The sequence below is a fragment of the Lepidochelys kempii genome, chromosome 4 (genome assembly GCF_965140285.1).
Source record: "Lepidochelys kempii isolate rLepKem1 chromosome 4, rLepKem1.hap1, whole genome shotgun sequence".
Taxonomy (NCBI): Eukaryota; Metazoa; Chordata; order Testudines; family Cheloniidae; genus Lepidochelys; species Lepidochelys kempii.
Genome location: NC_136383.1, coordinates 91,386,740 through 91,414,343, shown reverse-complemented (window position 1 = coordinate 91,414,343; position 27,604 = coordinate 91,386,740). Strand labels below are relative to the sequence as shown.

At 42.3% G+C, this 27,604-nt stretch overlaps 1 protein-coding gene across 8 annotated transcripts in view; it reads right to left on the bottom strand.

The window, feature by feature from the left end:
• The window catches only part of LOC144930508 (protein furry homolog-like), a 224,732-nt gene that overhangs the window by 31,273 nt on the left and 165,855 nt on the right, over positions 1 to 27,604 (bottom strand). For 7 of the 8 annotated variants that reach the window (XM_078852551.1, XM_078852555.1, XM_078852553.1 and 4 more), the window contains 2 exons: positions 26,644 to 26,814; positions 5,022 to 5,275 (listed from right to left, as the gene is read on the bottom strand). In XM_078852551.1, the coding sequence (XP_078708677.1) occupies positions 5,022 to 5,275; positions 26,644 to 26,814 (425 nt within the window). The remainder of the gene's footprint in view (positions 1 to 5,021; positions 5,276 to 26,643; positions 26,815 to 27,604) is intronic. The other variant, XM_078852557.1, reaches the window with a different exon arrangement.

Below are 27,604 nucleotides of genomic sequence, written 5' to 3'. Positions count from 1 at the left end.
TCCTTTTCTTTTTGAGAATACAGACTAACATGGCTGCTACTCTGAAAACTGCTATTTGACTTAGGCATATTGTCCACATGGCTTGTGCTCTGGTAGAGTGAGTCCAAATATTTGAAGGAAGATTCTTTTTATTAATGTTGTAAGCAGTCGTAATACCATCCAATATTCATTTTGAGAGTCTTTGTGACAAAATAACCATCCCTTTGGATTTATTACCATAAGCAATGAAAAGTCTTGGAGTGCTACAAACAGATTTTACTTCTACCTAGGTAACATCATAATGATCTTCTGACATCTACAGTATGTAATTTAGGTTAAACCAATGTGAATGAGGTTTCAGAAAAAAGTCTGGTAAGTGAATAAGTTGATTGATATGAAAGTCTGACCATACTTTCGGATGTGGTCTCCTAGTTACACTCTCCATATGAAAAACTGTGTAGGGAGAATTTATCATTAAAGCTTGCAATTCATTTAATTTTACAAGTTAATATAAATGCCACCAAAATTGACAATAAATGAATTGGACAATTTGATAGAGGTTCAAAAGGAGGGTCCATAAGTGAAGAAAATACTAGATTTAAATCCCATGTTGGAGTGATCTTTCTCGCAAGAGGAAAACACGAACACCTCTCATAAATCCGTACACTGATTGATGAGAGAAAACAGAACCTCCTTCTACTGGAGGATGGAATGTGGAAATAAATGCCAATGACCTGCAATTGAAACAGTAAACAAATAATTGGAATAGAACACTGACATGGAACATAACCCTTAGATATTGCAGATAATGAAAATAATTTCCATTTTGCAGTATATGTAATCCTAGTAGATAATTTCCTGCCCGGAAGAACATTTTGTACCTCCAAAGAGCACTGACTACTTAGGACATCCTGATATCATCCAAACTGTGAGACACAATGAAGCTGCGTTTGGGTGAAGGACTAGACTGTGATACCATGTCCTTCTGAACTGGGAGTGTGATAAATTAGTGATTTGACAAAGCAGTATGTCCAAGAACCAAGACTGACGAGGCCAAGCAAGATCCATCAATATAATGCGAGTTTTTTTCTCACTTTACATTCTGTAACACCCTTGGAATTAGCGGAAATGGAGGGAAAGCATACATTGAACTGTGTGACCAACAAATGAAGAAGGTGTCTGCTAGAGACCTGGGATACTGTCCTGCTTGAGAACAAAATATTGGACATTTACTCTTTTGATCTGAAGCAAATAAACCTATTTGGGGAAACCCCCACTCTTGGAAAAGTCAGTCTAGTAAATGATTTTTTAATTCCCATTCATGGGATGAGGTCGCTTTCCTGCTTAGGGGGTCTGCCAGCCCATTACTCTCTCCCAGGAGATGAAGAGCTGTCAGACTGTACAATTCTGAATACACCATTCCCAGAGTCTTATGGCTTCTTGAGAACAAAGAAGATCTGACCTTGCACCTCCTTGCCTGTTTACATAATAGGCTTCTGTGAAATTGTCCATGAGAGCTTGGATTAAAGAGTCCTCCATCATAGGTAGAAACATTGTGCAAGTTAGTCTAACTGCACTGAATTTTAGGATGTTTACATGCATTGTGGATTGTAAATGAGACCAAAAGCCAAGAGTTGAATGTGATCTATATGTGCTCCCTAACCCATCTGGGATACGTCTGTTATCAGAGCTTTGGATGCTATGGGAGAAACAAACTGAACTTCCATATATACTTTTCTTTTATCCTCTGTCAGTCCAGAGAAACTAGAATCTGGTCCAGAATCACCACCTTTAATGACATGTCATGAAGCTTTGGGTTGTAAACTGACTTGAATCCAAGTATGAAATAGTATCGGACATAATCTGGCAAACAGAGTTACAACTGTAAATGAAGCCCTATGGCCTAGAAGATTCAGACACATCCTGACTGTTTTGGAGGATCAGATTCTTCATTATCTGAAATTTGTCTGGGGGGAAGAATGCTCTTGCTGCCACCAAATCTAGGAGAGCTGCAACAAACTCTATAGCAGCGGTCGGCAACCTTTGAAAAGTGGCAGGGGCCAGCGGACAGAACCCCAGACGGGCAGTGCAGGAGGCAGACGGAACCCCAGACCGGCATACATTTTGCCATACATTCTAATATTTCTTGAAAGGTTTTAAAATCATCAAAGGGTAAAACATGTAAAATGCCTTCATCAGGCAAGGAAGAACAATGTAGATGATCAGAAGGATCTTCCTGATGAATAGGTATTTCCTCATCATTAGTATCTTGTTGTTCCTCTGTCTCTTGAACTTAATGAGGACAGTGATAAGATTCACAAAAATTTGCAACAGGCTACTTACATGTAGACCACATGTATTGTGGGGAAACTTGTCCTTGAAAATGTGGATATTATGGCCCAGGATGTCTGATATGACCATGGTTGCTGATCATATGGAAAAGAAAAATTTGACCAATTTTGGGGAAGCCAAGGAGTATACTGAGGATTTAAATCCTTAGGTTACAGGAGGTTCTTTCCTATATCCCTCCCTGACGTTATTTTCCTTTTGTCTATATACTTTCCTCTTTGGAAGGGATCTCTTGTCAGAGTCTGAGGAGGAATTAAGAATCTTTGGATGCAGAAACATCTAATATTGGAGTCATATAATAGGTGACTGCAGGATCTGAATGGAGTTCACATTCTTAATCATACTGCCATGTTTTCTCAGATACATTTTCATCATAGGAACCTTGTTTCTTTCTAGGAAGGAGATCTGGCTAGTACCAAAATTGGGGAAAACTCTCAGGATTGGGGAGTCAGGTGTTAGAATTACCCTGAGATTTGGCGAGGACCTAAAAGAACCTCTCAGAGATGAGAAATTGTTTGGAAGAGAAACCTGTGCTGAGGATGCTGTCGCTGTCTCCCTCTGCAATGAGGAATCCTCAGAGGCTGGGACCAGTGCAAGTAGCAAGCAGGATTTAATTAATAATGATGATTGTTACAGGGTGTACCTACAGCACACTGGTTCAACACGGGATAACCACACTCTGTAGGGTGAGGAAGCCACGCCCCCTCACCCCTGCTGGGCATGCTCCAGCTGGACCCAGCATATAAAAAGGAGTAGCTAAGTTCAGTCTGAGCTGGCCACCGACAAGAGCAAATGTGTGTTACAGGTTCCTCCAGGGACACTGCCAGAGCTCCAGGACCCAGAAACCAGCTAGGCTGAGGCTCCAGTGGACCCCCAGCCGACTGTCACCAAAGGAGGAAAGACAGCAGAGGCCACAAGATTACCAGCTTTGGATGGAAGTGTAGGAAGTGCCGCAGGGATCTGGACTGAGCTACTGGGTGAGCTAGACTGATTGTGGAAACACTGGTTCCCTAGGGCCACACAGCAGGACTGCCCCATTGACCTTAACCATTGGGTCACGCTGCCATGTACCCAAGGGCAACTGTACTGACTCTGGCCACTGGGCTGTGGTTACACAAAAGGCTAGGCCACTTGGACTGCTAAATTTCTACTTTGATTCCCCCAAGACCTGACGCCCCACAATGGGGTACACTTGTGACAATGGTACCAATAAAGGCAGTGCGGAGTAGACAATGCTGAGTGTTGCGGTGTTGTGACGGATAGTGCTGATAAATCTGATGCCTTGGTGGGGTATAATAAACACAACTTTGCATTCCTGTGTCTTTAAGCCCTTGTTATCAAAGAAGATCTCTGTGCTGGCTCTTCATTATGGTGCAGCAGTGAGGGTTCTGGTCCCACTTTTTCCCAACCCAGCAGAAAATGATTCCTTTGAGGAGCCCATCCTCTTACTTTGTCAACTTGGCATTTAAGATGTCAGTCCTTGGACAACAGAGGTTCTTGACGACTATGATGAATTTTTTTTTACTCTCTTTCAGTTTCTTTACCGCTCCTGTGCTCAGTGTCACATTTCTAGGGACAGGAGCACTGGAAGGATGAGTTGGGAACAAGAAGTCTCTGTGCTCAGTCTCTACTTCAAGGCCAGTATAATGCTCATGGATTTTTCCATAAGAAAAAAAAAAAAAAAGAGGAGAACCCTTCCCCCCCCACCCACACACAGGAAGGATGTGATTTGAAGCTGGGAGATCTAGGCTCTGACATAACTAACCCTGCTCCAATCTGCTCTCTCTCTCCCTCTTCTGCCAATGGCTAAATGAAACAGTAACAACTACACCTCCACCCTGATATAATGCGGTCCTCGGGAACCAAAAAATCTTACCATCTTATAGGTGAGACCGTGTTATATCGGGGTAGGGAGAAGAATCGCTCCCTGCCCCAGCTCACCTCCGCTCTGCCTCCGCCTCCTCCCCTGAGCATGCCGCCGCCACTCCGCTTCTCCCTCCCTCCCAGCCTTGCCACGCCAATCAGCTGTTTGGCGCAGGAAGCTGGGAGGGATGGGGGAGAAGAGCGGCGGTGCGCTCGTGGGAGGAGGCGGAAGGGAGGTGAGCTGAGGCGGGGGGGGGGGCGCAGCAAGTAAGTGGGGGAGCAGAGGAACTGCTTGAGCTAACACGAATTCAGATATAACGAGGTAAAGCAGCCCCGCTCCCCGGAGCGCTGTTTTACCGCATTATATTTGAATTTGCATAATATCAGACCACATTATATCGGGGTCGAGGTGTACAACTAACTATAAACAAATTAATTATAAACTTCTACTCTAACAAGTAACAAAATCTACAAAAAGGACACAGTTTTGTTCTGACTCACTGCCTAAAGTGGTTAGAAAGAACTGAGTGGAATTTGGGCATACAGGGTGCATGCACAACCCTTGCCAGACACTACTAGTGAAAATGCTCCAAACTCCTGTTCTGGGGTACACCGACACCCGTAAGTGGGATCCACGTTGGGAGTAACTTGAAGAATGAATCAAACATTTATTTGATGTGCTTATTTTAAAAGTTTGTACTGTTAGTAGATTTCTGATAATAAGTATGAGAAATTCAACCAGAAAAAGGGTTGCTTTACTTGACTAATGTGAAAGCTAGAATATACAAGTGGTACATTATTTCTGAAGTTAAAATAAAGTGTACTCTTACCTAGATAACCCAGAGAAGTCAGCTTCTTCTTCTTCACATCTCTCATCTAGCTCTTTCAAAGCAAGGGTGACATCCTCTTCACATATAGATTCAGAATAGCTCTCAGGAGCTGGCAGTTCTGGCATTTCAGGAATTTCTTCCAACTCTAGAGGTTCCTGACAGATTAGAGATTCTTGTTGTTCTTGTAATACATATGATCCAGTGTCTTCACTAGCAATGCTAACCTGTTCATCCTTGACAGCTGAACTGCCATCCTGCAAAGCAAGTATATTTTTCATTGCTCTTACAGAAGGGACAGATATATATCAACTTCTTTTAAGCTACAGGAATCAATGCTTAAAACCAAAAGTATGTTTACATAACCCAGTTTTATTTTAAGTATTCAGATATCTGGATTCTTCATATACAGAATTATACACCTTTAGTTATGCTTCAGTCATAAAGAATCTTTCTTTTTAATGTTTTCCAACTTCTGGTTAGAATACTCCTCAATTTTTCTTTCTAAAATGCGATTTGTCATGTATAGCAAATGTAATTTTCCCATTAATGTCAACTAATGATGTTACAAGAAAGCCCTCTCATGAAAATGTGTGCAAATACTTTAAATATTTTTCTAGACAAAACTAATATGATCAAAACCTTCAAAGCTTAACTTTTGAGTGAACAGATCAAAAATTATTGGCTCATGATTGCCTATAGCATCAAACTCCTACTTCCAGAATGACTATGAAAAAACTTTTCCCTTTCCATTCTCCTTCTTCACACAGTTTCCCACCACAAACAACTGGCAGAATGGAAGTAATCACCCTGGGAAACAGATTTTGCATAATTTGTCTTAATAAACTGGAGTTATTGTTAGAACTCTCATTTTTAACTCTGACCAATTAAAACTATATACTACGTCATAGACTATCATGAGTAAATCGTTCTGATATATAATGTTAGACTGTCCTGTACATTTTTCCATTGTAAAACGCTACAACATTAACATCACTATACTAAACAGATGATGGGTTTTGGACTTATCTAATATATGAATGAACCCAAACACCTGAAATATTTATTAGATTTTATTTCCACAATAAAAATCAACTTCCTTATAATTGTTGTTCTCAGAAAGCAATTTCCTATATAGATTAGCACTCTTATGGTGATGTTATGTCTCCTACACTGGGACACACAGGATTGCTCTCAAACTATTTCAGAGAATTTCTACCGTGTGTGCGTGTCTTTCTTTTCAATATAAACTAACTGAACGCGTATTAAAGACTGGACAATCCCTGAATAGCAGTACATCATTTACTCTCCCATTGGTCCTGAAGCTATTAGACCTTCACAGTGATACGACAGGCTGTGAGTACCCAGTTCCTTATAACAACTGGCTAATGACATCACTCCTGAAGTACCTCTTTTAGATATTAAATCTCAGGTTCTGTCACATAAAATAGCCATTTTGTCCCACAGACCAGTTAATGCGCATGGGCATGCCAGACATTTTTAAAATAGGTGTAGAAAAAACAATTTAGGTCTAAATAGTGGCCCATTTCTAGTACAGATTTTTTCAAATCAAGGTCAATGGATGAGTCCAGATCTACAACGAACATAACGGAGAGAGATCATTAATAAGATAAAGTATTCTCTAGATATTCTTCCAGATAAAAAAGGAACAGTCAAATGTGTGCAATTGTTCTTCTGAATATTGTTGTCTGTGTTAATATGTGCTAAATGTGTCTTCTCGTTGAAATTTTCTAGACTCCTTAATAGAGAAGTGCTTTCAGTTAAACTGTATGTAGTAGAAGAGCATAAGGAACACATGGGAAATGGCATAATTTTTCAGAAATCTTAATGAATCTGCAATGCCAGTAGTGATGCAGACTGATGTTGTATCCTTCCTTAAGAACGTGCTTGATTGTTGGGTATTCATTTTCGTAAGGAAGGCAGTTGGGAGGTGTGACTGCAGCATACATAGACATAACAGAACTACTGTTAACCTAGCTAGATCAAAGCTAGCTCAGGTATGTCTACATGTGCTCCCTATTGCAGTGTAGACATTCTCTGATGCAAAGGAAAACTTAGCATATTATTTCTACGCTCTATCTGCTTTTAGGAAGAAGGGATTGACAGCTGGAGGCTTTGACACAGAATACTACACAGAGTCCCTTTTGAAACTTGCAATTTATAATTTGGGGTGGGTATTTCTGGAAACTGCTGGAATCTTTTACTTTCACTTCAGCATCCACATAAGAGAACAAAGAATGTTTAACCAGGTACAATAAACTTTTTTCTTTAGAGTACAAATATTTTCTACAAGAATGTATTATTCCCTTAATTCCATATGTATAGTTTTGCTCATATTTTATATTAATATAATCTATAAGCAAACACAGTTTGCAGATAACTGTCAAGGTAAGTAAAGAAAAAATCTTCATTAACAATGCAGTCACTTTTCCATAATGCCTCATCTTTAGAGCACAGATTTAGAGACTAGGTTGTGCTGCAATGTTATAAAACTAGGATCCTGTGACAGAATGGGAGTAGCTTAAGGCCAACTCACCACTCTATAAGCTTCCCAAAGGGGCCAAATTTGGGAGATAATTAAGGACTGGGTCATTAACCAGTTAACAAGGTGATTCAGCTTGTCAGCTGGGGACAGTTAAAAGGGAGACAGGAAAGGAGGAGGCAACGGCTGGAAAGAAGAGCAGACACCCAGGGTCTCAGAGAGATGAGATCTCTCTCCCCATCGCACCCTGTGCCTATGGATTAGGTAGAGCTTGGGGGAAGTCTTATGCTGTGGGGACACAAACCCGTATAAGACACTGTAAATAAAGCATGCTGTGTTGAACCTACAGGGGACTATGTGAGGACTGTTTGCAAAGCAAAATGCATGGGGAAGGGGAGCCCAGTTCCTTATACAAAGTAGTCTCATCTTCAAAGGGTTTTCAGGATGGTGGCCCTGAACTGTAAGCAAATTCAGAATATGGAAATTAGGTTAAACTTCTACATTTAGAGACAATTAATAATCAGATACTCGAATCTTAGAGAAAAAAATGTTTGTATGACTGAACTGAGCTACAGGAGAAGAGTTGGAACAGTCTTTTAACAGATTATATTAATATTCCGTTTTTTACCACCTAGTGCCCCAATCCCACAACTGGATCTGTGCAGGTGGACCCTTGCATCCATGTAGAGCAGGGGTCTTAAACACGCGGCCCACGGAGTTATTTCCTGTGGCCCGCCATAGGCACCGACTCCGTGGGTGCTCTGGGGCTCGAGCACCCACTGGCAGCCAAATTCCTCCCCTGCAAGCATGCCGCACCCCTGCTCCTATGCCTACCTCCCAGTGCTTCCTGCCGCCAAACAGTTGTTTGGCGGCACTTAGGACTTTCCAGGAGGGAGGGGGGAGCAGCAGGGATGCAGCGTGCTCAGGGGAGGAGGAGGAGGAGAAGAGGCAGGGCTGGGGCAGGGATTTGGCGAAGGGGTTGGAATAGAGACAGGGAGGGGGCGGGGACTTTGGGGAAGGGGTTGGAATGGGGGCAGGGAAGGGGAAGAGTGGTAAAATATGAATTAACGGATCCTTGCAGCACAACTACATTTAGCGTTTCTTCAGCAGTAATTTAACAGGGGATGTAAAGAATATAATTTGCACTGATGTCTTTGAACTACTCATTGGGGGAGCAGATTCTTGGGGCAGCGGTATGAAGGAGGTAAATGGATTCATTCTTGTGAATGATGTTAGTTACTTTAAATCTGTCTGTTCCGTGGAACAGGACAGGAGCTTTCTTCTTTATGTATGACTCAATTCTTTTCTTCCCCCATATCAGTGAGTTTCCCTCATTCTGTCTCTTCCCATTCTCCCAGTCACTTTCACTCTGCATTTTGATTACTCTTCCAGTCACTTACTTTTCAAATCCCATGGTCTGATTCTCAGGGCCATTTCCAACAAGGCCTCAAGTGAGAAAGAGATGCAATTTTAGACCTTAGGGCTAAACATGAACACTGCATACAGCTGGGCACATCATCGGCTGGTATAAATTGCCAGAGTTCAGTGGAAGTCAGTGGAGCTATGGCAATTTACACCAGCTGAGGATCTGCCCCAGCATTTCTATTCTGTAGGGCTATTATAACATATCTAAGGTTTCAGTGATGTGGCTCTCGGGCCAATGTACTAGGCCTCATGTGGACCTCGTGGTGATTTGAGTATGAGATCCCTGATGTAGAGCTTCACTGATTTTATTAGAGTTCTGTGCAGGTGCAAGGATCCATCTGAGCAGTCAGTTTCAGAATTTGAGACTATGTCCTTATATGGACATTGTAAACTCATGTAGGTTTAAAGAACAAATTCAAAATGGCAGATCAGAATTTCTCACCCTTGCAAAACGTAGCATTTTATTTTATATAAATGAGACAAAATTAAACATTTTAATAATCCAAAGAGAAAGACACTTTGGATTCTAATTATTATGGTTGTGACTACTAACTTTTAAAATCCATAAATCTGTCCCTGGAATAAAACAAACAAGAACTTGCAGCACAAGAAGATCAGCAAAACAGAACCTTTGCTAAAGGAAAAATGCTGTATTAAAGAGAAGTTACTTACCTTGCACAGTAACTGGACTTCTTCCAGATGTGTGATCCCTATGTGTATTCTACTGTGGGCACACATGTGCTCCATGTGCCTGAGACTGGAAGATTTTTGGTAACACTGTCTGTTGGTCCACACATGTATCCTTCCTCTCCTCACTCTCCAAACAGAGTACAAGAGGTGGTGTGGACCAACCATTTCTCCAGTTCCTTCTCTACTGCAAATTGTAAGAGAAAGATCTGAAGCAGAGGGGAAGTAATGTGGGTACTAAAATACAACAGGGACCACTCATCTTGAAGAATGCCAGTTACTATACAAGGTAAGTAACTTCTTTCTTTGAGTTCTGATCCCAATGTATTTTCCACATGGGTGACTGACAAGCAGTAGTCATTGAAGAGGGTGGCAAGGACCTCTGCTATATCAATGACAGGTGTACTGCTGTACTGATAGATGCATCAGCTGCTGAAGCCTGCACTAGGACATAGAGTCTCATGAAGGTACAGATCAAACCCCACACATAGTTGCATTACAAATTTTGATGACAGGAATGCCACAAAGAGGGTAAGTCTACACTGCAATTAAAAACCCATAGCTGGCCCATGCCAGCTGACTTGGGCTCACCAGGCTTGTGGCTCTTTTTACTGCAGTGTAGACTTCTGAGCTCTGGCTGGAGCCCAGGTTCTAGGACCCTGGGAGGTGGGAGGATCCCAGAGCTCAGGATACAACCTGAGCCCAGAAGTCTACACTCCAATTAAACAGCCCCTTAGCCTGAGCCTGTGTCCACTGGCACAGGCCATCCGTGGGTTTTTAATTACAGTGAAGACATACCCAAAGAGGCTACAGAAGTGGCCTGAGCTCCAGTGGAGCGAGTGCTCACTCCCTGTAAGAGAAGAGCAACCCATAACACAGGACAATGCATGCCAAAATCGACGTGGAAAGTCTTTGGGAAGAGGTTGCTTCCCCTCTCTGTTCTGTGAATGATATACATAATCTAGGCAGTTTCCAAAAGGATTTTGTTCTTTGCAGGGAGAACACCATGGCCCAACAGATGTCCAATGAATGAAGTCTACTGTCTTCACTGGCGGCGTGTGGCTTTGGGGAAAAAGGTAGGCGGAGTGTCTGATGAAAACCCAAGACCACCTTGGTGGTAAATTAAGGATGTAGTCTGAGAGAAATGTTATCCTTATGGATTGTATACGGTGGGTCTACCATAAGGGCCCTCAGTTCACCTACTCTTTTGGCTGAGGTGACGGCTGCCTAAAAGGCCACCTTCATATCAAGTAGACTAAAGAGCATGAAGCCATGAGTTTGAATGGCGCACTTGTTAACAACGAGAGGACCAAACTGAGATCCCATGTTGGGATAGGTTTGATCATGGGAGGAAAGGTTCTGACCAGATCCTTCAGAAAATATACTGTCACAGGATGGGTGAAGATTGAATGGTTATCAATCAGAGGATGACAGGGCTGATAGCTGTAAGTGGACACTTAGAGAACTAAGGGAAAGACTTGTTGTCTTTAAGGATAGGAGATATTTAAATATAGGAGGGACATTGGATTCCTCTGGAGTTATCTGGTGACACTGTAACCAGATCGAGAACTTTTTCCGCTTAGCTACATAGCATTTCCTCATGGAGTCTTTCCTAATATTGTTAAAGATGGTCTGGCCTGTCTGTGAACATGACCTCTTTAAGTTCGACACCCTTCCAAATATTAGACTGTCAGGTGGAGGGAGCTGGACTGGGATGTCTGACCCTGCCCTTGTCTTGGGTCAAAAGGTCTGGGAAGATCTAGATGCTGATATATGGGCGTACTGACATCTGAGGAAGTCTGTCATCTGAAGAATTGTCTTGGCCATCTGGGAGCAGGCAGAATGATCATTGCCCCATTTTGTGCAATCTTCCTGAGAATCTGAAGTAAGAGGAGGATGGGTGGGAAGGAGTACCTTAGTTGTCCTGACCAAGTAACTAGAAATGCATCACTGCTGGAGTCCTGACTTACGGCTACTCTGGAGCAGTAAACTGTGCATTCATTGTCTGTTCTGCTGTGACACAAACAGTTCCAATAGAGACCCCCTATTGATGGAATATATTCTGTATCATGGAATCATGCAATTCCCATTTGTGGTCTGGTGACAAATATCTGCCACAGCGTTGTGTATCCAAGGGAGATGTACTGCTGACAGGGTTATCTGGTGTCGAATACACCAGTTCCACAGATTGACTGTCTCCATGTAGAGGGAGATGGATCTCACTTTCTCGTTTGTTGACGTCGAAATCTGTTGTTATGTTATCTGACATCACTTGACTATGCATTGACTGAATGACTGGGAGAAACTGCTTGCAGGTTTCTTGGACTGCCTGCAGTTTTAATATGTCTATGGGAGCAGCAAAGTATCCACTGATTGTTCTGCTCATGGGGACAAATGATACTGCTAGATTCTTGCTAGGATGCATCAAGGAAGACTATGCCAAGCTGGGGAAGATGCTTAAAGGAATGGAGGCTCAAGTGATCTTCAGTGGGATTCTACCTGTTCCTAGAAAAGGAGAGTGAAGAAAAGACAAGATCATGATGCTCAACAGATGGCACAGGCATTGGAGGGCTTTGGGATGTTGGACCACTGGGAGGCATTCATGGACAGAGGACTGTTCTCATGAGATGGACTCCACCTAAGTAGGGAGGGAAATAAGACTTATGGGATGAAGACTGGCAAAACTGGTTAAAAAAAACTTTACATTACTAATTCAGGGAAGTCGGTTGGGGGAATGCTCATGTAATTTCTACACCTGATACTAATTCTGAGTGGGAGGAGATTCAAGTAAAAAGAGGATACAGCAATGAAGAAAGGAACAACAGAAGGCAGGAGAATGGACAAGAGGAAATAAAGTACCAACGGCAGTAACAGACCAGTTAGACATATACACAGTGAAGTAACTGTACTTAATCAAGTGAAGAATCTGGGTGCAGTCAATCAGAAACAAATTAGATGTCTGTACACCAGTGTAAGGAGCCTGGATAACAAAACGGAGGAACTAGAACTATTGGTTCAGGAAGTGGAACTAGATATTACAGGGTGTGACAGGGTCAGACCAGATGGCTACAGGAGAGTGCTGAAAGGCAGGTATATTAGCCCCAGGATAAGTAGGTCCTTTTTCCCTTGGTAACTGAACAGAGGTTACTCTAGGTAAATTAGAACACCTGGGGCCAATCAAGGGCCTGCCAGTACCTGTTAAAAGCCTCCCCTCCAGCCAGATAGGCACGCGATAGGAGTTGTAGGAGGAAAGCGCGCTACTGGGGAGCTGGGCGATGCAGATGCTGACAAGCACCAGGAGGAAAAACTGCACACGTACAGAGGTGAAGGGCAGGGAAAACCCTATCTAACAGGGTGAACAGTCCTTCTGGGCCCTGGAGGTCCGAGGGAAGAGATCTTGCCAGAGAGGAGAGACTGAACTGGGTGCCTGGTTTGTTGCCACCACGCCTGGAGAGACTACCACAGACTAAGAGGCTCCCTTCCCCCTCCCTGTCCCCCATCAGGGAGGCCGGGAGGAACCCAGCTCAGGCAAGGTATGGACAGCAAGCCCAGGGGCGTGGGGAAATTCTGAGGTAGAGAGGAATGCCCCAGCCCACCACTAAGTGGAAGCGCGGAACCCACTGTGGCAGAGAAGGAGCTCTATCACAACGGATAATGAAAACATGACGGAATAGTACTCATAATTGGAACACCAGTATTGAATTCTCTGTGCTGTTCAGGAAAGACAGAAATAAAAATAAAGGTGGTCAAGTAGCATTGTATATTAATGATGAGGTAGACTGTAAAGAAATTAGAAGTGATGGATTGGTAAAACAGAATCTGTTGGGGTTAAAATTAAGGCTGTCGATTAATTGCAGCTAACTTACGCCATTAACTCAAAAAAGTTATTCGCGATTAAAAAAATTAATCATGATTAATTGCAGTTTTAAATCACATGTTAAACAATAGAATACCAACTGAAATTTATGAAATATCTTGGAAGTTTTTCTACATGTTCATATATCTTGTATTCTGTGTTGTAACTGAAATCAAAACGTATATTATTTTTATTACAAATATTTGCACTGTAAAAATGATAAACAAAAGACATAGTTTTCAGAGTCGTAGCCATCTTAGTCTGTATCAGCAAAAACAACGAGGAGTCCTTGTGGCACCTTAGAGACTAACAAATTTATTTGGGCATAAGCAAGTGGGTTCTAGCCCACGAAAGCTTATGCCCAAATCATAGAATCATAGAATATCAGGATTGGAAGGGACCTCAGGAGGTCATCTAGTCCAACCCCCTGCTCAAAGCAGGACCAATCCCCAACTAAATCATCCCAGCCAGGGCTTTGTAAAATAAATTTGTTAGTTTCTAAGGTGCCACAAGGACTCCTTGTTTTTTAAAAGAAACAGTATTTTTCAATTCATCACATACAAGTACTGTAGTGAAATCTTTGTTGTGAAAGTGCAACTTACAAATGTAGATTATTTTTTTACATAACTGCACTCAAAACCAAAACAATGTAAAACTTCAGAGCCTACAAGTCCACTCAGTCCTACTTCTTGTTCAGCCAATCGCTCAGACAAACAAATTTGTTTACATTTACAGGAGATAATGCTGCCCTCTTCTTATTTACAATGTCACCAGAAAGTGAGAAGAGGCATTTGCATGGCAATTTTGTAGCCGGCATTGCAAGTTATTTACGTGCCAGATATGCTAAACATTCGTATGCTCCTTCATGCTTCGGCCACCATTCCAGAGGACATGCTTCCATGCTGATGATGCTAGTTAAAAAAATAATGCATTAATTAAATTTGTGACTGAACTCCTTGGAGGAGAATTGTATGTCCCATGCTCTGTTTTACCTGCATTCTGCCATGTATTTCATGTTATAGCAGTCTCGGATGATGACCCAGTTCATTTAAAGAACACTTTTACTGCAGATTTCACAAAACGCAAAGAACGTACCAATGTGAGATTTCTAAAGCACTCGACTCAAGGTTTAAGACTCTGAAGTGTCTTCCAAAATCTGAGAGGGACGAGGTGTTTTGTTTCAGAAGTCTTAAAAGAGCAACACTTTGATATGGAAACAGAACCCGAACAACCAAAAACGAAAATCAATCTTCTGCTGATGGCATCTGACTCAGATAATGAAAATGAACATGTGTCGGACCGCACTGGTTTGGACTTTTATTGAGCAGAACCCGTCATCAGCATGATGCTTGGAATTATGGTTGAAGCATGAAGGGACGTATGAATCTTTAGCGCATCTGGCACATAAATATCTTGCGACGCCTGTGCCATGTGAATGTCTGTTCTCACTTTCAGGTGACATTATAAACATGAAGTGGCCAGCATTATCTCCTGCAAATGTAAAGAAACTTGTTTGTCTGAGCAATTGGCTAAACGAGAAGTAGGACTGAGTGGACTTGCAGGCTCTAAAGTTTTACATTCTTATTTTTTAAAAGCAGGTTTTTTTGTACATAATTCTACATTTGTAAGTTCAACTTTCATGATAAAGAGATTGCACTACAGTACTTGTATTAGGTGAATTGAAAAATACTATCTTTTTTTTTTACAGTTCAATTACTTGTAATTTAAAAATAAATATAAAGTGAGCATTGTACACTTTGTATTCTGTGTTGTAATTGAAATCAATATATTTGAAAATGTAGAAAACATGAAAAAATATTTAAATAAATGGTATTCTATTAAAGTTTAACAGAGGATTAATTGCAATTAATTTTTTTAATCGCTTTACACCCCTAGTCAAAATCACTTTGAAGAAGAAAAGTAACAGAGGCTCAACTGCGATACTGCACCTGGTTTGCCCAGACCCCTATGATCTCATTTGGATATAGATAGCGACCTCTTTAATATTTTTAATGAAAATAAATACTACTGGGTATTGTGTGATTATGGGAGACTAATTTCCCAGCTACAGATTGGAGGGCAGGTGCTACTAATAATGGTAGCGCCCACATATCTTTGGATGCAGTAGCCAACAAATTTCTTCACCAAACAGTCACCGAACCAAGAAGAGGTGATGCCCTTTTAGATTTAGTATTGGTAAGTAGCAAGGACCTCATAGAAGAACTGGTTGTAGAGGACAACCTTGATTCAAGTAATCATGAGTTAATTCAGTTTAAATTGGAAGGATAAACAAAAACAGGCCTGCAGCTAGGGTCCTTGATTTCAAAAGGGCAAAAACTTTTTAAAAAATGTAAGGAATTAGTTAGGGAAGTGGACTGGACTGAAGAAGAACTCAAGGATCTGAATGTGAGTCTTGAAAGTAAAAGTCAAAGTTGCAGAAACTATCTGAAGCCTACGTTCCAAGCAAGGGGAAAAAAATCATAGGGAAGGGTTGCAGACCAAAGTGGATGGAGAAGCATCTCAAAACAGGTTATTAAGAGAAAGCCTATTAGGAATGGAACAAGGGATGGATCAGCAAGGAAAACTACCTCTTTGAGGTCAAAAAGTGTAGAGAAAAAGTGAGAACTGCGAAAAGCCAGGCAGAGTTAGACCTTGCAAAGGAAAGTAAAACCTATTCTAAAAGATTCTTTAGCCATATAAATAAAAAGAAAACCAGGAAAGAAGAAGAGAGACCACTAAACACTGAAGAGGGGTGCAGATTAAAGACACTCTAGGTATGGCCAAACACCTAAATGTATACATTGCCATAAATGAATACAGGCCCATTAGTTTGACCTCAGTTATATGCAAGGTTTTAGAACAAATTTTGAAAGACAGTAGTTAAGGACATAGAGGTAAATGGTAATTAGGATAAAATGCAACATGGTTTTACAAAAAGTAGATCATGCCAGACCAACTTGATCTCTTTCTTTGACAAGATAACCGATTTTCTAGATAAACGAAATGTAGATCTAATCTACGTGGATTTCAGCATTTCACCTGGATTAAAGCATTTGATAAAGATCCACATGGGAAATTATTAAATTGATGAAGATGGATGACAAAATCATTAAAGAGGAGACTGAAACAGGTTATGCAGAAAGGTGAACTGCCAGGTGGAGGGAGGTTACTAGTGGAATTCCTCAAGAACTAGTGTTGGGCCCAATTTTATTTAACATTTTCATTCGTGCCCTGGGCATAAAAAATGGAAGTGTGCTAACAAACTTTGCAGATGACACAAAGTTGGGAGGCATTGCCAATATGTAGGAGGACTAGAATGTCATACGAGAAGATTTGGATGACCTGGAAAATCGGTGTAACAGAAATAGGATGAAATTTAATAGTGCAAAGTGCAAGGTCATGCCCTTAGAGACTTACAACAAGAATTTTTGCTATAAGCTGGGGACGTATCAGTTGGAAGTGACAGAGTACGAGAAAGACCTGGGTATACTGGTCAATCACAGGATGACTATGAAATGCCAATGTGATGCAGCCATGAAAAAGACTAATGCAATCCTAGGATGCATATCAGGTGAGGTATTGCCAGTAGAGATAGGGAAGTGTTATCATCATTATACAAGGCACTGGTGAGATTTCATTTGGAATACTGTGTACAATTCTCGTTCCCTATGTTTAAGAAAGATGAATTCAAACTGGAACAGGTGCAGAGAAGGGCTACTAGTATGATCAGAGGAACGGAGAACCTAACTTAGAAGAGGAGACTTAAGGATCTTGTCTTGCTTAGCCGAACAAAATGAAGGCTCAGGGGAGATATGATTGTTCTCTAGAAATACATCAGAGGGATGAACACTAAGGAGGGAGACGAGTTATCTAGGTTAAGGGCCAATCTTGGCACAAGAACAAATGGATATAAACTGGCCATAAGTAAGTTTAGGCATGACATTAAATTAACCATCAGAGGAGTGAAGTTCTGGAACAGCTTTCCATGGGGAGTAGTGGGGCAAAAATACCTACCGTATATACTCGATCATAAGCCAAATATTTTTGGTAAAAAAGTGATGCATCAAAGAGCGGGGGTCGGCTTATAAACGGGTCTACACCAAAATTTGATGATTTTAAACTCTATGAAATCATTGAATTGAATATCTAATGCATTGTCATTTTGTTTATCTGGAGTGTCTGCAGGCATGGAGCCCCTCAATTCCCTGTGGCCGCAGTTCGCCGTTCCTAGCCAATGGGAGCTGCGGGAAGTGGTGTGCCACTTCCCGCAGCTCCCATTGGCTGGGAACGGCGAACTACAGCCAAAGGGAATTAAAGGGCTCCATGCCTATGAATGCTCCAGGTAAACAAAACATCCCGACTCGCCAGCAACCCCTGACGAGTCGGGATGTTTTGTTTACCTGGAGCATTCCCGACTCGCCAGCAACCCCTGACGAGTCGGGAGCCAAAGTTTGCCAACCCCTGAAATATAAGGTCGGCTTATGAAAGGATCATACAGTTTTTACTATTTTTACCTATCCATCTTGGGGGGTCGACTTATAAATGAACAGGGTGATGTGACTGGAATAACGGAGACTTGGTGGGATAACTCGCGTAACTGGAGTACTGTCATGGATGGGTATAAACTGTTCAGGAAGGACAGGGAGGCCAGAAAAGGTGGGGGAGTTGCACTGTATGTAAGGGAGCAGTATGACTGCTCAGAGCTCAAGAATGAAACTGCAGAAAAACCTGAGAGTCTCTGGATTAAGTTTAGAAGCCTGAGTATCAAGGGTGATGTCGTGGTGGGAGTCTGCTATAGACCACCGGACCAGGGGGATGAGGTGGACGAGGCTTTCTTCCAGCAAGTCGCAGAAGCTACTAGATCGCACGCCCTGGTTCTCATGGGCGACTTCAACCATCCTGATATCTGCAGGGAGAGCAATACAGCGATGCACAGATAATCCAGGAAGTTTTTGGAAATTGTAGGGGACAATTTCCTGGTGCAAGTGCCGGAGGAATCAACGAGGGGTGGAGCTCTTCTTGACCTCCTGCTCACAAACCGGGAAGAATTAGTAGGGGAAGCAAAAGTGGATGGGAACCTGGGAGGCAGTGACCATGAGATGGTTGAGTTCAGGATCCTGACACAAGGAAGAAAGGAAAGCAGCAGAATATGGACCCTGAACTTCAGAAAAGCAGACTTTGACTCCCTCAGGGAACTGATAGGCAAGATCCCCTGGGAGAATAACATGAGGGGGAAAGGAGTCCAGGAGAGCTGGCTGTATTTTAAAGCATCCTTATTGAAGTTACAGGGACAAACCATCCTGATGTGTAGAAAGAATAGTAAATATGGCAGGCGACCAGCTTGGCTTAACAGTGAAATCCTTGCTGATCTTAAACACAAAAAAGAGGCTTACAAGAAGTGGAAGATTGGACAAATGACCAGGGATGAGTATATAAATATTGCTTGGGCATGTAGGAATGGAATCAGGAAGGCTAAATCACACCTGGAGTTGCAGCTAGCGAGGGATGTTAAGAGTAACAAGAAGGGTTTCTTCAGGCATGTTGGCAATAAGAAGAAAGCCAAGGAAAGTGTGGGCCCCTTACTAAATGAGGGAGGCAACCTGGTGACAGAGGATGTGGAAAAAGCTAACGTACTCAATGCTTTTTTTTTGCCTCTGTCTTCACGAACAAGGTCAGCTCCCAGACTACTGCACTGGGCAGCACAGCATGGGGAGGAGGTGGCCAGCCCCCTGTGAAGGAAGAAGTGGTTCAGGACTATTTAGAAAAACTGGATGTGCACAAGTCCATGGGGCCGGATGCGTTGCATCCGAGAGTGCTAAAGGAATTGGCAGATGTGATTGCAGAGCCATTGACCATTATCTTTGAAAATTCATGGCGATCGGGGGAAGTCCCGGAAGATTGGAAAAAGGCTAATGTAGTGCCCATCTTTAAAAAAGGGAAGAAGGATGATCCTGGGAACTACAGGCCAGTCAGCCTCACCTCAGTCTCCGGAAAAATCATGGAGCATGTCCTCAAGGAATCAATTCTGAAGCACTTAGACGAGAGAAAAGTGATCAGGAACAGTCAGCATGGATTCACCAAGGGCAAGTCATGCCTGACTAATCTAATTGCCTTCTATGATGAGGTAACTGGTTCTGTGGATGAAGGGAAAACAGTGGACGTGTTATTCCTCAACTTGAGCAAAGCTTTTGACACAGTCTCCCACAGTATTCTTGTCAGCAAGTTAAAGAAGTATGGGCTGGATGGATGCACAACAAGGTGGGTAGAAAGTTGGCTAGATTGTCGGGCTCAACGAGTAGTGATCAATGGCTCCATGTCTAGTTGGCAGCCGGTATCTAGCGGAGTGCCTCAAGGGTCGGTCCTGGGGCCGGTTTTGTTCAATATCTTCATTAATGATCTGGAGGATGGTGTGGATTGCACCCTCAGCAAGTTTGCAGATGACACTAAACTGGGAGGAGTGGTAGATACGCTGGACGGTAGGGATAGGATACAGAGGGACCTAGACAAATTGGAGGATTGGGCCAAAAGAAATCTGATGAGGTTCAACAAGGACAAGTGCAGAGTCCTGCTCTTAGGATGGAAGAATCCAATGCACCGCTACAGACTAGGGACAGAATGGCTAGGCAGCAGTTCTGCAGAGAAGGACCTAGGGGTGACAGTGGACGAGAAGCTGGATATGAGTCAACAGTGTGCCCTTGTTGCCAAGAAGGCCAATGGCATTTTGGGATGTATAAGTAGGGGCATTGCCAGCAGATCGAGGGACGTGATCATTCCCCTCTAGTCGACATTGGTGAGGCCTCATCTGGAGTACTGTGTCCAGTTTTGGACCCCACACTACAAGAAGGATGTGGATAAATTGGAGAGAGTCCAGCGAAGGGCAACAAAAATGATTAGGGGACTGGAACACATGAGTTATGAGGAGAGGCTGAGGGAACTGGGATTGTTTAGTCTACGGAAGAGAAGAATGAGGGGGGATTTGATAGCTGCTTTTAACTACCTGAAAGGTGGATCCAAAGAGGATGGATCTAGACTATTCTCAGTGATAGCAGATGACAGGACAAGGAGTAATGGTCTCAAGTTGCAGTGGGGGAGGTTTAGGTTGGATATTAGGAAAAACTTTTTCAGTAGGAGAGTGGTGAAACACTGGAATGCGTTACCTAGGGAGGTGGTGGAATCCTCTTCCTTAGAAGTTTTTAAGGTCAGGCTTGACAAAGCCCTGGCTGGGATGATTTAGTTGGGATTGGTCCTGCTCTGGGCAGGGGGTTGGACTAGATGGCCTCCAGAGGTCCCTTCCACCTCTGTTATTCTATGATTCTATGAGGGTAATGAATGACTATATATGGTAATTTGTTTCAAGACTGAGTTTGATAAGTTTATGGAGGGGATGGTATGCTGACATTGTCACAATGGCCCATCCACTACTAGAAACAAATATTTCTAAGGGCTGGAGATGGGAAACTAGATGGAGAGGGCTCTGAGTTATTACCGAGAATTTTTTCCCAGGTGTCTAAGCTGTTGGACTGAGCCCACATTCTCAGGGTCTAAGGACTGCCATATTTGGGGTTGGGAAGGAATCTTCCTGGGTTTTTTTTGGCCTTCCTCTGCACCACAGGGCACAGGTCACTTGCTGGTTTGAACTACAGTAAATGGTGGATTCTCTGTAATTTGAAGTCTTTAAATCAAGATTTGAGGCAGAGGGTATGGGCCTATTACAGGAGTGGGTGGGTGAATGTTCTGTGGCCTGCAATGTGCAGGAGGTCAGATTAAATGATCATGATGGTCCCTTCTGGCCTTAAAGTCTATGAGTCTTTGTGCATCCCGGACTCCTGGGGAGTCCACGTGTCTTGCACTGTATGTTCATCCAGGCAGGCACCCCATCTTAACAAGGAGGCATCTGTGATAATTGGTGGAGGAGTAAAGGGCACTCCCCCACACACTTCATCCCTATCCTCCCACCAAGCTAGAGAAGCTAGCTGTGTGGGAGTGAGACAAGCTTATCCATACCTTGTTTGTCTGCCTGCTACGTATACTAATCGAATCCAAGCCTGTCAGGCAATGGAGACAAGTCTCATGAAGGGGATCACATATGTACAGGACACCATGTGATCTAAAAGGATGATACATGAATGAACTGATGTCTGCGGGATCAGCCAGAGCTGACTGACAAGTTCCTCTATGGACTGGAATCTGTCCTTTGGCAGGTACACTTTGGTCCTGACAGAGTCCAGAGTCACTCTGATAAATTCTATAGTTTGTGCTGGAACTAAAATGGAGACTTTTCTATGTTTACGCAGAGTCCCAGTGATAGAAGACTGAGCAGGAAAGTGGTTGCTGTCAATACCTCCTGCTGAGATTTCCCACATAAGTAGTGAGATGTCGAGGTAGGGAAAAACTGATATCTGAAGTAGGCTGCCACTACTGGGTGTATTTTTGTGAATACCCTTGTGCTGTAGCAAGGCCAAATGGGAGCACCTTATATTGATAATGGTTCAGGCCCACCGCAAACCTTAGAAACCTTATGTGTGGGGTGGATGTCTATATGGAAGTAGGCATATTGAGAGCTGCAAACCAGCAGCCTTTATTTCACTGGGGACAGGTTGACCATCCTTAAATTTGATTTGTGGATGAAGACATTTAGTTTTGAGGGTTCCAAGATGGGTCTCAATCCTTCCTTTTTCTTGGGGATGAGGAAATACTTTGGAGTAAAACCCTTTCCATAGATGTGGGGTAGGTATGCATTCCATAGCCCCCTGTCAAAGGAGAGTGCCCACCTCTTGAATGAGTATCCTCTAATGACAGTGGTCCCTGAAGAGAGATGGATAAGCAGCTTTTGGAGCAGATAGGGGGAGAAATTCTATAGTATAGCTTGCATGGATGATGTTAAGCACCCATCTGTCTGTTATCTGCCAACAGATCTGTTAAATTACCTGTTTTCTCACTAAACAGATAGTTCCTTTCAAAAGGCAAATCTTCCACTGTAGATTGGATTTCTTTGGGGAATCCAGAGGAGCAAAGCCACCATGCTCGATGCATGACAACAGCTGTCGCCATAGACAGCGAGGCCATGTCTCATGCATTGAATGCAGCTTGGAGGGATGACCTAGTGATCAATTTTCCTTCCTCAATGAAAACTTGAAACTGAGTTCTATCTTCCTGTGGAAGTTTGTAAATTCTGCAATCACGGAACAGTTAACGAAGTTGTATTTGGAGATCAATGCATGGCAGTTGGCTATACGGAATTGTAGGGTGGTTGAAATGAAGACATTTCTGTCCAGTAAGTCTAAACGTTTAGCATCCTTGTCAGATGGAGTGGATTGGGTTTGATGTTGTTTGCTCTTCTCCAAGGCAGCCTGGATGACTGATGAGTTTGGGACAGGGTGTGTAAATAAATATTCTGCTCCCTTGGATGTTACATAGTATTTCTTCTCTGTCCTCTTTAGAGTGGGAACACACATTGCTGGTTTATTCCAGACAACAGTAGCAGGCTCCAGGCTAGGCCCCATAGCTCTGTAAGATGTCTAAAAGTTTGTGAAGTCTTCTATACTGTCTCTCTACTGAGATTTGGAGTGTCTCTGCAAACCTCCTTAATAGATTCTAAAATTGCCTGTGATCTCCAGATGGAGAAGATGAGGCCAGCACAATTGCCTCATCTGGGGAAGATGATGACGTTCTTGTTGGAGCCAGTGGTTCCATCGGTTCCAGTTGCTCTTCCCTCTTCTATCAGTTTCTGAGGAAGTTCAGGTTCCTCTCTGTGAGGGGAGGGATGGCGTGATTTCTGATGGGAACATACAGATTCTGGGTAATGCACATATAGATCCCATTGTCCCCAGTAGGGCCAGTGAAATGAGTCGAATGTTTGTTGGGATAGCATAGGGTACCACCAGTTCTGAGTTGGGGACCCTGATTTATGAGAGCAGGAGAGCAAGAGTCTGGATCCTCTATCTGGGCTAACCTCCTGCCTTTTGGGGGGGGGGGGAGGGATGGACTCCCTCACATTGTCATCTGATTTGCCAGAAGAGGCAAAAGTAAGTTCCAGTGCAGACGGTACCATGGATCTTGGGATCCGCCTGCTGGTAGAAGGCATGAAAGAGTGGATTTCTCTCTCATGCCAATCCTGGACCAATGGTGTCAAGATCTCTCTTGAAAGGACTGGGTACAACAAGATGGGGGGGCGGTCTCTGGATCTGGGTGGGCAACAATGTCCTCACAGGCTGTATATTTATCTGCTGACTGAGGAGATGTCGTGTCTGCCTGGACCAGTGGAGTCAGTCTGGTGAGAAGTTTAACCATCAGTGAAGGGGGTGCTTTGTGTTTATCCAACAACAGTGTTTTTCCGAGGATGGCCCCACTGCTGCTGTGGCAGGTGCTGGTCTGGAGGCACTTTTATTCTTTGGAACTCAGGGGTCAATACCATGTCCCTTTTGAACACCTGAACTTCCTGTAATGGGGATCACTCAACTTGCATAGTGCAGGGGAAGAAGTTTTCCTCTTAGAAGAGGATCTGCAAGGGGCTCTCTTTCCTTTGAAGAGTGTGCTTTTCACTCTCTTGTCCATGCAAGGAAGAGGAGTACTGGTTTCTATTCTTTTCAGTCCATGAGTCCAAGGTCCCTGTGCTAGGAACCATGCCTCTTGGCACCTCTGACCACTGTACAGGTGGCTCTGCCCAGTCTGGGTCAGATTGGGGCCTCATGGACCAATCTGTTGACTAATGTATACTGTTGTTTGTGTATATATATTTATAGTTAATAATATGTACTATTTGCATCATATGTTTATATATTTAGGCTATATAACTGCTATAATACTTAGTATGTATTAAGTATAAATATTATAGCAATTATATATCCTAAATTGGCCTGTTCCTTTTCTATAATCCTGTTCTCTTATGCTAAGTATCCAATAAACCAAAATTTACTTCAGCAAATGCAAAGAGTTAAGTAAATAGGGAAACTGTCAGGATTAGGACAGATCATTGTTTTACCATAACAGGTAGGGAGTTATTCTCACAGACCAGTATCTGGAATGTCTCAAAGGAAAAAGAGTACTAACTACTTTAATTATCAGAACTAAGAACTGGCTTGGTATTTAAAACTAACAATATATTTAAAATATTTACAGAAAGAGTGGAAGAGAGACACTCCATGAACACTGAGGAAGTTCCATCTCAGACTACACAGTGGTAGAAAGGAACTACAGGGGTGGTTAGTCTGCACCACACCTTATGCCCTCAGTTTGAAGCATGAGGAGAGGAAGGGCACAGGCACGGACCAACAGACACTGCTAGCAAAAATCTTCCTGTCTCAGAAGCATAGCGCGCATGCATGCCCACAGTGGAATACAGGTATGAACCAGCATTCAAAGAAGAATTTCAAGTTTTCTTACAGGGTAATGCAAACAATGGAGCAGTTGACAGGTTTCATTTAGATGAATTTGTATGACTTTGAAACACAAATGTAGCATTTTAAGTTGTGTCTTACTAGTATCAAATCACTGGCTGCTGAGAGGGGCCCTTACGTATAAAATTCCAGTGTTTCCATTTTATTTTCTATCAGGACTAGCACAAACGATATAAATTAAACAAGTTGTGATAAAGTTTTAGGGTCCAGACCTACAACTGGCTCATCATGGGTGGACTTTTGTACTCCCAAGGAGCCCCGCTGGCCTCAATGGGGCTCATGTGGGTAAGCATTTACCTGCCTGGATCCACTTGAAAAACAGGGGCATTAATATGCTGGACGGGGAATTAGTCATACACCTTCAACTATAACAGCAATACAAGCTGTTCACCTAACTGATCTCTCCACCAATGAAGGGAAAGCTCATCCAGCCAAGCAGCTGTGATGTCATGCTTTCCACTGGGCAGTGCAAGGTTGCTGAAGTTGTCTTACAACTCAGTTTACACTCCGTGTATCCATTCAGGGTTTTAATAAGAAATAGTTTTAGACTTGAATAAAAGGATATTTCTTTTGGTAGGGGTTTTCAAATGATTACAATATACGTCTTTTAACCAAGTGTTGGGGGTGGTGAGAAGAACACAGTAAACAAAAGTAAGGGGGATAGGAAGGGCTAAAGAAAGAAGTAAGAAAAAGAAAAATAAGCTGCGTCTGAGACTGGACCAGAAATGGAGAGCAAGGAAGCAGAGGACCCTGCTCTGGTGAATCTTGTTCCAGGAAGATGCAGATCCACTGAGCCAGGATTTACTTTCCTTCACTATAGTGCCCCTCTGTCCCACATCTAGCTTGGTATGGTGGAGAGATTAGTACTGCTCCAAGAATATATAGTCCCCTCATTCCCCGTTAACCAAATACTATATTGGGAGAGTTTACTTTTCCATAAGAGCTGACAGAATTTGTTTTTGTTTTTTAGACAAGCAATAAATAATCCAGTGCTTTTCCAATTATAATGGAATTGAAAATTACCCTGGTAATCTTTACTAGACCTAGAAATTACAAAAGGCAGCCTAAAACAAGTCAAGTTCACTTTCCAGTCAAATAAAACCTCCATATATGAAGTTTTCATCTAAAGATATTAGGTACTGTAGAAACAGTAGCAAGTGAACTAGTTTTGTTTTAAAATTAATTTTGTTATCTTAAATCAACCAAGAAACTAAAATACTCACAGATTTCTGGGCGGCTATTAGCTGGAATCTGGCTTACTCCACACAGGGCTTTCCAAAAAAATACACCACTAGAATTCTGAGATCCTTTTTAAAGGCTTATTTGATTGAATCAACTACTAACACAGCTGACCTGAGGTTTTAATCCCAATCCATAGCACCAAATCACATAAACCCAAAGAAAGCAAAAAAGCAAAACGTTTTTAAAAGAAAATATTGCCACAGAAAGATTTTCACCATACCCAGGAAAAGCATCTCTCACACAAGCCTATTGTTATTCTTCACCACAAAATGCTCATTAATAGTACGTCAAGAATATTTTTAATCTGTGGTAAATTTCCTGAGTCCATCATAAGAGATTTTCATTCCCAGGAGAAATTTTATATTCAATAAGAAAGGCCAACAGGTTAAAAATATTGAAGATAAATCAAATAATCAGTTTAACAGATGAAAATTCTGTTGAAAAGAAAGCAAAAGCTGCTATGCAGTGCTAGAAAGAGCCCAAATCAGTCATGCACCAGCCCACATTTCTCCCCACCTCAGGCAGCTGGTTGCTAGAGTTATCTAGAGGCGAAGCCTCCAAACTTGGGGTCTCAGCTCTTATTTGAAGCACCTCTTCTGTTCCCATACTGCTAGTGGAGTCTTGAGACTGCAATAATGAACTTGCACGATCTGATATTGTTTCATCTATGGCAGAATCACTGTTTAACTAAGAGAGAAAAAAAACAAATGTGAAATATTTCAGTGGATGACTGGAACCGTATAAGCTAAAGACAACAAGAAATTAACTGAAGTTTGTTTGAAAATAGTTTGCTTCAACCAAATAAGTATTATTGTTTATCTGCACATCACAGAAAAACCCCCATATATTAATAAAGTACTCTACATCGCCACTCAAAACATTATGTGCATGTCTCCAACATTTAACTTTCCTTCAAAGGGAGTTTAAAGGTCATTTTTGGTACACAGAAAATGTTCTCTATTTTGTTAATAAAGATTTTTTTGTGCTTCTGAAAGATGCTAGATTGAAATTCTTTGGCCTGGGCAGTGATAGTGCAAGCTTTTGCATAAATGTGCCTCACCTATGACTACCTCCAAGGATTTGTTTCTTTTTTGAGTCTATAATTTCTAATTTCCATTTTTGTACGGTAACAAGGTGTCTTTATTTCCTCTTTTTGAATAGGTGTCCTAAAAGGAGGAAGATAATTAAGGAGGATGGTAGTAGAGAAGATTTTTTCCAGCCAATGTCACTGTAACACCAAAGTGATGTAAAGAGTAGGTTCCCTCTCTCTTCCCAACCAGCATTACTGCTTTTGAGGCAGTTCAACTAGCTAGACACAGACTGCTAATACAATTCTAATAGTTACACTAAGAGCAATTTTTGCAGCAATCCAAATTATCTGAATTTTATTAATATAAAGTTGGATTTGGTTTCATTGGTGATATTAATATAAGGGCATCACATATTCCAGAATCTTTATTAAAGGGTCAAGTTATTT